Source organism: Maylandia zebra, linkage group LG6 (genome assembly GCF_041146795.1).
Source record: "Maylandia zebra isolate NMK-2024a linkage group LG6, Mzebra_GT3a, whole genome shotgun sequence".
Classification (NCBI taxonomy): Eukaryota; Metazoa; Chordata; class Actinopteri; order Cichliformes; family Cichlidae; genus Maylandia; species Maylandia zebra.
Window position 1 is genome coordinate 1,836,246 of NC_135172.1, and position 10,039 is coordinate 1,846,284.

The window sequence follows — 10,039 nt, forward strand, 5'->3', positions numbered from 1 at the left end:
GCAGCTACTGTAATGAGTGTCACATTTACTACTACTACTACCCAACAATCCACCATACTGTAGATGCACAGAATCACCAAGATGTCTGAGAAAACAAAAAGTGACAGATGCACAAAAAGGGGTGAGGGGAGGAGAGTAGGAAGATAAACCTATAAGAAACAATGAGCTCATAAAGAACTGCATGGGGGGAGGAGCGTGGAGGAGATTACTTACTATATTAAATGAGAAAATCTGTATTGGATGAATCTGGTGCAGAGAGGGAGGGACGCATGAGAGCGAGTAAGAGGGGCTTAAAGCAGCAGCATACCACTAAAGATAACCAAGAAAGACAAAAAGGAGAGTATTATTTTTCATATTAATGATTTTTCTTGCTTTAAATCATTTTTGTTCTTTTACTGGAATCAGTGACGTCAACAAGTTTTAAAATGCCTCAAAAAACAGTTGGAATCTGGAGCTGAAATGGACAAATGCAGGTGAGTGTTTTATATCTGTGTGTGTGTGTGTGTGTGTGTGTGTGTGTGTGTGTGTGTGTGTGTGTGTGTGTGTGTGTGTGTGTGTGTGTGTGAATCATCAAATTTCTGCTTGTAGAGTAGGTTCAGTTCAGGTTTGTCTCACAGAGTAACCAGTTGTGTGTTTGCTCTGGATGACTTTAGCGTGTTTCATCTGTGTGAGCCATGTCCAGACATTGATCCTGACACTGACCAATGAGAACATTTCCTAACACACACAGATATATTTAGCTGTACCTTCTGTTGTTTGGGCTGTGATCCTGTGCTGGCACATGCCAGCTGAGCTATGACGGCGCGTAGGCTTTTCTCTTTTCTCTGTTTTGGCCATTTTGTAGCTCGTTAAAAATAAGTTCGAGTTGCCTGAAGTGCAAATCCGATTGTGGCTCAAGAGTTGGGAGTTCGCCTTGTAATCGGAAGGTTGCCGGTTCGAGCCCCGGCTTGGACAGTCTCGGTCGTTGTGTCCTTGGGCAAGACACTTCACCCGTTGCCTACTGGTGGTGGTCAGAGGGCCCGGTGGCGCCAGTGTCCGGCAGCCTCGCCTCTGTCAGTGCGCCCCAGGGTGGCTGTGACTAAAATGTAGCTGCCATCACCAGTGTGTGAATGTCTGTGTGAATGGGTGGATGACTGGATATGTAAAGCGCTTTGGGGTCCTTAGGGACTAGTAAAGCGCTATATAAATACAGGCCATTTACCATTTACCATCCTGTCGCCATGAAACATAAGGTTTGTTGTTTACAGCTGTTTGTGTGATCTTAAAAAATACCTGTAGCCTTACAGGTCACTCACAGGATTCAAATGCTCTTCAGGGTGCAGTTTCCCCTCCAGGGGCAAGGGTACCTAGACCCGGTTTGTAGAGTACGCTTGGGGAGTGTGATTGTGTGTACAGCGTCTCTTCATGTCTGTCTCCACGTTGGTTGAGTGTGGAGTAAGTGCATATGAGAGCATGAGGGTGGGAATGGATGTTTGTATCTGTGTGTGCCTGTATGTCTGTGTCTATATGTCAGGTTGGGTATCAGGCGCCACCTCTCTGGGGACACCTCAGGCCCTCCAAGGTTTGGAGGTCTATCTCCCCCCACCACCACTTCCCCTGCCAGTGGCGGACTCCCTCAGGTGTCGGTGCGTTGGTGGTTCTTTGTGTCTGGGGGTGGGCGTCCAGGTACACACCGGCTCACTCCTTGGCGGCCGCTTATCGGGGCCTGGAGCCTGGGGCTCGCTCGGGCCACTTCGGAGGTGGGGTGCCCCCGACCTCTCAGCCTGGGGCTCGGTCACTCAGGCGCAGCTGGCTGCCGGCGGAGCTCACGGGCGCGTCACTGCAACTCCCCCTGGCTTCTGCTCCGCGGCTGCTGAGTGAGCCCTCATCTGGGACTCTCCTCAGCTCTTTCTGGGACAGTGGTGCGGCTGCCCCTCTGTTGGTCTTCCTTGGTCTCTTGTGTTCTGGGGGCCTCTGGATGTCTGGAGTTTTGATCTCCTCCATACCTGCTTCATGCCCTGGAGGACGGGGCTGTGGCCCCCCCACACCCTCTAGCAGATCATTACATGAAGGAACCTTTTAAAAACAAGCGCGTCCATGCTCACAGGTGTACACACGGGTGATCACACCCACAAACTACACCCTTTTTGGCTCCTACCTCAAAGCACACTGTGTTCTGTTGATCTTATGTGCTGCACAATAATGTTTAATATTTAGTATTTACTGTCATATTCCCATATATCATTGTGATGTTGTTTATTCTATTACTCTTGTTCTCTTCTGCTTGTTTTCTTTTTTCTTTCTCAGCAGGTGATCCAGGTGATCGATAGATGCATTTTTTTTTTCTGCTCATTCTGTTGGTTTTTGTCTTTTGCCCTTCTCCCCCGTCCCTCTTCTCAGCTGTTTCTCTTTCCCTCTTTCTTTCTCCCCTTCTTTCCTCCAGTCAAGTCTGTCCCGTATTCAGTAAGTGAAAATAAAATAAACAATAAAAGGTGAATCAAATGGACCATTACGGCAAGGCTGGGATGGTCAATTTGGTAAAGTAAATCCGTTGGGCATCTTTCTTTGCCTTTAGACAACAATTCTGATGCAAAAGAGCCAAACGGGACAGGCCAAAAAAAAAAAAAAAAAAAAATGCTCTTCAGACTAAGAGGACGGATGATGTCTATCATATCCATCACAGCGGTCATTACATTAAATATTCATAATTGTAGATAATGTATATAAAGCTTATGCATAAAAAGGAAGATCTGTGATCACTCCTTGGCCTTTACATTATGAAGCAACTGTGTTCGTGATCTGGTGCTTCTAAATCAAATATAACTGAACTGTCTGCTTTCCTGAGTGTTTAGTTGCTAGTCTATTCTCACCCCAACTGGTCGCAGCAGATGACCCCGTCCCTCACTGAGCCTGGTTCTGCCGGAGGTTTCTTCCTGTCTTTGCTCACAGGGACTCATATGATTGTTTGGTTTTCTCCAGATGTATTATTGTAGGGTCTACCTTACAATATAAAGCGCTTTGAGGTGACTGTTGTTGTGATTTGAAGCTGTGAAAATAAAATTTAATTGAATTTAAAGTTTATATTACTTCCACTTTCCCACACTGTCAAACTCAATGCTGACGTTCTTTCTCTAGCGCTGTCATTTTCTTTTACACCTTCATTGAGCCAATCAGCATGCAGCCTTCCTCCTCCCCATCTCCCCTTAACCTGTTCACCCAGAGCACCATCCAACCACCATCATCATCTAGACTCCAGAGGGGTCCTGTCCTAATTTCTGTTAATGCTGCAATTCTGTTCTGCTATTATGGATCAGCACATCAAATCTTTCATTCAGCGTGTATTAAGGTTTATTCTTTAAGGGTAAGGATGTCACATGTGAAACGGTATTCACGAACACAATCACCGTACATATGCAGGACCAGAGGGGTCATGTGCATCAAAATAAAGAATTTTGTGCTTCATTAATGAGTTGTGCAGTCAAATATGCAATAATTTAACTAATTTACAAATTCATTTTAAAATTATTTTATTTAGAAATTACTAAAGATATTTATTATTTTATCATTTAATGTAAAATATAAACATTTATTATAGATCAGAATTTCAAAATGAATTGTTAGTCTGTTAATAAATGAATAATACAAAAGGATTTTACCATTTGCCATATGCAGCAGCAAACTTCCTGATATCAGGATGTCAGGTTCTCATTTGCAAAATGGAGAAGCAGGTTTTCTACCACTGGGATGCCAGCTTCTCCGCAGAAGACATTCCTTTCAGCACTAAAGTGCCAGGTGCTCTGTGTCTATGTGTCTATCCCTCATTTGCAAATCCAGAAATGAACTTTTATAGCACTGGATTGGCAGCTTCTGCCATCAATCATTTGCACCCTATTGATCAGTTAACATGAACCCTGTAGCAGCCTCGCAGGCAGCTACAGGGTTAGATGCGCAAAACTGACTTCACTGTAAAAACAATAGAAAAGGATTGTTTTGTTTCATTTCAGACATACAAGTACAGTTTTTGTCAAAACTAAATATTTTTTATCCCAAAGCAGGAGGATATCCACCTTCACCTTCCTAACATGGGTGTACTGTAGTACTGTTACTATGACAGTTCATTAAGGCTTAATTATGCCTGCCTAATCAAGCAGGTAGGTTGAAGCCAAGTGTAAACACGGAGACAGAATACGTAGACCGAGCTGAGGAAATACACCTGAAGACAATTCGTCCTACAGTGTGAGCAGATAGATAAATCCTAGGATGAGTTTTGGGCTAGAAGGCTGTAACTGTAGCAGAGGTCAAACCTGAGTAGGATCCTGTCCAGTTTTTTCTCTCTCAGTGAGAGACGCAAAGGAAACAAGAGGCCTGGGAACTGTGGATGAGCCTCACCTGAAACAAAAGAACAGGGCCTACAGGCGTGGTTTATATTAATGGTCACCAAGAAGAAGTTAACCGGCCTTTGCCTTGAAGTTCCACGACAGTGAAAAACTTTACTTTCAGCACGAGATAGTAAAAGACTGAATAATTGTATGTACATATTTGATATGACATATGATATTTGCATAACTAATTTATCACAGTTATGCAGACAGAAAAAAAACTGTATAATCGTTCCACCCTGGAAAACGAACAGCTTGAGAAATCATTAAAAGGCCTATCAAAGCCATTATATTCATACCTGTGTGTATGCAATCCTGTGACTGTCAGTTGAGACAACATGGTGATAACATAACCTTCTTCATAAGGTTATGAAGTGGGCTTGATTGTACGAGTGGTTGAAGCCCGTCCACTCACCCTGTGGGGGAGGACGAGCCGATTATCTGCCAGCTGAGTATGGATGAGGTTTGAAAGTTTCGTATTGGCTTCACTGTGCTGCAGGAGACCTGCAGTGATGGAAGGTGTCAGCTGTGTCACTGTGTGGTGGGGACGAACAGGAGAGCTGCTGCTGCTTTGGATTTCCATCACAGGTGAGTCATTATTGTGTATTACTGTGTATCACAGCTGCTCACCTGTTGTTATTGTTGTCATACTTTCATTCTCTCAGATCATTATCTATGTTCACCTTATACCAAAGATGTCACCTGTGAGTGTTTAAGACGCCTAAATTACTGTGAAAATATTTAATAGCTGCTATTATAGAAATAAACAGAAATCTTTGCACTTGTATGATTGTAGCTACATTTGTCAAGCAAAAGTCAACAAACTTCGGTCCTTGAATGAGGGGGGAGAGAATCACAACAGTCTTATTATCTAAGGGATTCAATTCAATTCAATTCAATTCAATTCAATTTTATTTATATAGCGCCAAATCACAACAAAAGTCGCCTCAAGGCGCTTCATAGATACAGAGAAAAAAACCCAACAATCATATGACCCCCTATGAGCAGCACTTTGGTGACAGTGGGAAGGAAAAACTCCCTTTTAACAGGAAGAAACCTCCGGCAGAACCAGGCTCAGGGAGGGGCGGGGCCATCTGCTGTGATTGGTTGGGGTGAGAGAAGAAAGACAGGATAAAGACATGCTGTGGAAGAGACACAGAGATTAATAACAGATATGATTCAATGCAGAGAGGTCTGTTAATACATAGTGAGTGAGAAAGGTGACTGGAAAGGAAAAACTCAATGCATCATGGGAATCCCCCGGCAGCCTACGTCTATTGCAGCATAACTAAGGGAGGATTCAGGATCACCTGGTCCAGCCCTAACTATATGCTTTAGCAAAAAGGAAAGTTTGAAGCCTAATCTTGAAAGTAGAGATAGTGTCTGTCTCCTGAATCCAAACTGGAAGCTGGTTCCACAGAAGAGGGGCCTGAAAACTGAAGGATCTGCCTCCCATTCTACTTTTAAATACTCTAGGAACAACAAGTAGGCCTGCAGAGCGAGAGCGAAGTGCTCTAATAGGGTGACATGGTACTACAAGGTCATTAAGAGAAGATGGGGCCTGATTATTTAAGACCTTGTATGTGAGGAGCAGGATTTTGAAGCCAATGAAGGGAAGCCAAAACAGGAGAAATCTGCTCTCTCTTTCTAGTCCCTGTCAGGACTCTTGCTGCAGCATTGTGGATTAGCTGAAGGCTTTTCAGGGAGTTTTTAGGACTTCCTGATAATAATGAATTACAGTCGTCCAGCCTGGAAGTAATAAATGCATGAACTAGTTTTTCAGCGTCACTCTGAGACAGGATATTTCTAATTTTAGAGATGTTGCGGGAGAGTTTTGTTATTCCCGTCAGCTTTTGCCTTGAGCATCCACCTGGCGCCAGGGGGCCTGCATGAGATGAAGATGGTAGTTGTTTTGTTGAGTGCGAACAAACTGCTTCCAATTTTACAGTTGGTCTAATGTCCATCACTGGTCACCAGGTCTCTCAATTCCTGTTCTTCTTCTTCAAGATGTTATCCATATAACAGAGCCCTGAGCTTCTCCAAGATCTTCTCCATATTGCATTCAAAAACAGTCTGAGTACTCACATCCCTGCCCATCGTCTATCATGTCGGCCAGCCTTGTGGGATTTTGAACAGCTGTAGCCGTTTCTTGTTCTTCGATAAGCCAGGTCCAAGCCGGCTCCAATCAGCCAGAACTCTGTTATCGTGATTCTGAATTGGTAGATGTCGTTCAATGTCCTCCATCGAGAGTGTCGCCAGACACACAATGCAACCGACCATCGAGTATCCGGCAGCAAACGTCTCCGCAGGACAATCGGGCTCTCCCAAGCCCAGGAGTTGTCAGTTTCATTAAGGGACCAGTTGATCAAATCCACAATTCTTCTTTACATTTTTAGAGAACACGTTTGGGAGACTGTCTTAGGGTTAGTGAGTAAGCAAGATTATACAAAGACATGAGAAGCCAAGCAGGAAAGATAAGGGAGAGGGAGAAAGTGCTTCCTCAAATGCTGTAAGACTGCTTCTTCCTTTTCTCACCCCAACCAGTTACAGCAGATGGCCCCGCCCCTCCCTGAGCCTGGTTCTGCTGGAGGTTTCTTCCTGTTAAAAGGGAGTTTTTCCTTCCCACTGTCACCAAAGTGCTGGTCATAGGGGGTCATATGATTGTTGGGTTTTTCTCTGTATGTATTATTGTAGGGACTACCTTACTGTCACGAGCTGGCATGGACTCAAGCGCAGATAAGGAAGCTAAAAAAAAGGGGGCTCTTCACACACAAGGGAATCTTCACACAGTTCCAGAAACACAGCACACCAGCAACTTAGCACATCCAGGGCTCCAAGGGAAAGAGATTCCCATTCACAGGAAACAAGCGGTTAATCTAACGAAACAACAACGCGAAAAGACAACTAGAAACTAGCCCTCTGGAGCTTACTACCAAGGTTACTCAATAGTCCAGTGATGAGATGTTTCCAGCCACTGCCTTAAGTAGTGGACGCTGGTGAAGCGATGAGCCACAGGTGTGTGATTATTAGAGAGAGGGAAAGGAAAACAAGAAACATATGTAGCCAACCTGGGTCAGCCGGGCAGACACGGCGACCATGACACTTACAATATAAAGCACCTTGAGGTGACTGTTGTTGTGATTATGCACTATACAAATAAAAAGGAATTGAATTAAAAATGTGGATTCCATGGATGGTCTGTGAATGGCGTCAATATGGCAGCAATGTAATGGATGACGTTGGAGATAAAAGGAGAGAGACTGCTTTACTTTGATACATTTGAATTTATGTTCATTTTAGATTTGACAAGGCATGCGCTGACATTACCACACATGGACTGGCCATCATAGAGTCCAGAATTTAACCCCACTAAGAATCTGTGAGATGTAGACGACTTTACGCTCTGGACAGAGGCAAATGTAAAACAGCATAAGCTTCCTGAAACAATGTCACAGCGAATGCCTGCCATCAACAAAGGCCGTCCAACTAATCAAGCACTCTGATACCACAGTGCTGTTGGTGTGTTAGGGTTCTTTGGACAAAGTATGGGTTGATGCCTTGCCCAAATATAACAGAAAGGAAGGCAGTTAATGCGAATCTCAGCAACTCTGACATTTATGACCTTGTGATAGTAACATGTCCTTTACACCTGCCTCTTCTCTTTTTTTACTGACTCAGTCCCTCCATCCCTCCTGCAGCCTCCTTTTCCTCTCTCCCTGCCAGTCCAGATGTCAGTCACCCCCCCTTCTTGGCAGTTTCTCCCTCTGTCCCAAGCAGAGCTGGGCCCTCTTTTCTCCAACTTTAGCCCTTTTGCCTTTTCTCAGAGTATGTTCATGCTGCCTCCGACAGGGTGGGCTACCAAGCCCGGCCTCAGGGCTTCATTTGGCCCTCACTCTGTGACACAGGTAAGCAGAGGAGAAAAGATGATAAGAGATGGAGATGTAACTGAAAACCCCCACAGATTCATCTGTATTTTTTTTCATCCACAGCTTTTATCAGAGTCCGTCCTCCCTGCCTCTCCCCCTCTATCTGCCTCCCTTCTCTCAGAGAGCGTGGAAATAGAGCGGGATAAGAGAGGTCAGGAGAGGTTCAGGGTGAGGGTACTGTTTCACAAGCGAGGCAACATCAGTTCTGATCTTCGGACCTGCATCACTCTACTGGCTTTCAAGGAGACAGAGGAGCACAAGGCCTCCTGTATCACACAGGTGAAGAACAGATTTTGTAATGTTTTCTTTGTCTAATGTCTGTCTTTCTTGGTCAGTCGTTTCACTCCGTTTTCTTTTTACGACTACACGACTGTCTTGTTTCCCAGCCGCCTCTAGGTTTGTGTGTGGTAACTCTGACACTGCCCAGTTCCTGGTACAGCAATCCACTTGTCAACCAGTCGCATCCATGGTACAGTAATACCCGCCATACACATCAATGGATGCAGAAGCGAAAATGGCAACGGAGCATACGCCGTCACGGCAACCACCAGCAAGCAACTGCGCAGTTTCTGAGGTGACGTGATTGCAGGACTAAAAAAGCACCAGCTGGAAATGAATTCATAGACTTACATTATTATTTATATGGTTTATAAAATCATAGCTGTACTGGTGACTTAAAGCACTTTAGACTGTAAACTACATGAAGTTAAACTTTAATTGGTGATAATGAAGGCAGACATGGCACTGAGATGGATATGTTCATGTGAACAAGGTTGCAGTTTCTGTATCACAGATCTGATCGAGTACTTTGTCAGTGCATTTTTTATACTATGGTGTACTGCTACATTTAGCTTTTTTTTTTTTATCATTGCCAACTTTTTCACCTCAGGAAAGCTTAAAAACATTGTAATGTTTACATTTTTGTTTCGGTATTTTTATGAGCAATTTGAATATCAGTTAAAAAACCAAACCGACCGGAAGAGACATGCACCTACTGTTATACCGCACTGGTTACATTAGTCTGATGTAGTCTAACGGCCATTAAACTAAACCATGACACATTTAATTGCAAAAAGTATTTTCTCCATATTTTTAATAATTTGTTATAATTGGAGGAGGAAGTGATGATTTTGGCTGCCTGTCTAAGGACCTGTTGGCTGAAAACCTGTCAGAGTTCTGACAGGCAGGCCGATGATTTTAGAGCACACTGATGCAGTGTGCTGCAGTCTGTTCCTGTATGAAGGCTGAGGGAGTGGAACCAGCAGGTGATCGAGAAGGTCATGATGGTTTCCAGGAAGGCATAGTAGAAAGTCATCATGATGGGTGTGCTGACTCCAAAGCAGTTGAGTTATAAGGAGGTATAGCCCTTGGTGGCACCTCCTGAGAATCTCCTCGGTGTTGGCAGAGAATTTCAGGAGGTTGTCAAAGATGGTTCCTAGGTATTTGCACTCCTCAACTACCTCCACTGGCTTCCCGTGGATGGTGGTGGTGACCGAAGCAGCCAGATCCCTCTGCTAGTCCACATGCTCCAGGTGTTCTTGGACAGCACAGTGTGATATTTAGACAGCACATAGAATAAGACTGCAGAAGGTCACCACCATGTCTTTGGTTTTGCTCACGTTCAGTTCAGTTATGCTAATGATTAAATCCCTCTAGTAAAGAGTAAACCTCACAGAGAGACGTTTGGCGTAAGAACATGAACATTTTGTGGAATAAGTGCATTCCACAAAATGTGAGCTCTTGCTTGAAGTAGTT

At 44.2% G+C, this 10,039-nt stretch overlaps 1 protein-coding gene across 5 annotated transcripts in view; it reads left to right on the forward strand.

The window, feature by feature from the left end:
* Positions 1–262: 262 nt before the first annotated feature.
* Positions 263–10,039, forward strand: part of tmem132a (transmembrane protein 132A) — a 24,701-nt gene continuing 14,924 nt past the window's right edge. For 2 of the 5 annotated variants that reach the window (XM_076884512.1, XM_076884515.1), the window contains exons 1-4: positions 2,215–4,946; positions 8,037–8,263; positions 8,348–8,563; positions 8,671–8,858. In XM_076884512.1, coding sequence (XP_076740627.1) covers positions 4,817–4,946; positions 8,037–8,263; positions 8,348–8,563; positions 8,671–8,858 — 761 coding nt within the window. In that variant the 5' untranslated portion in view covers positions 2,215–4,816. Of the gene's footprint in view, positions 474–2,214; positions 4,947–8,036; positions 8,264–8,347; positions 8,564–8,670; positions 8,859–10,039 lie in introns of those variants that run through there. The other 3 variants (XM_076884513.1, XM_076884514.1, XM_076884516.1) reach the window with 3 other exon arrangements.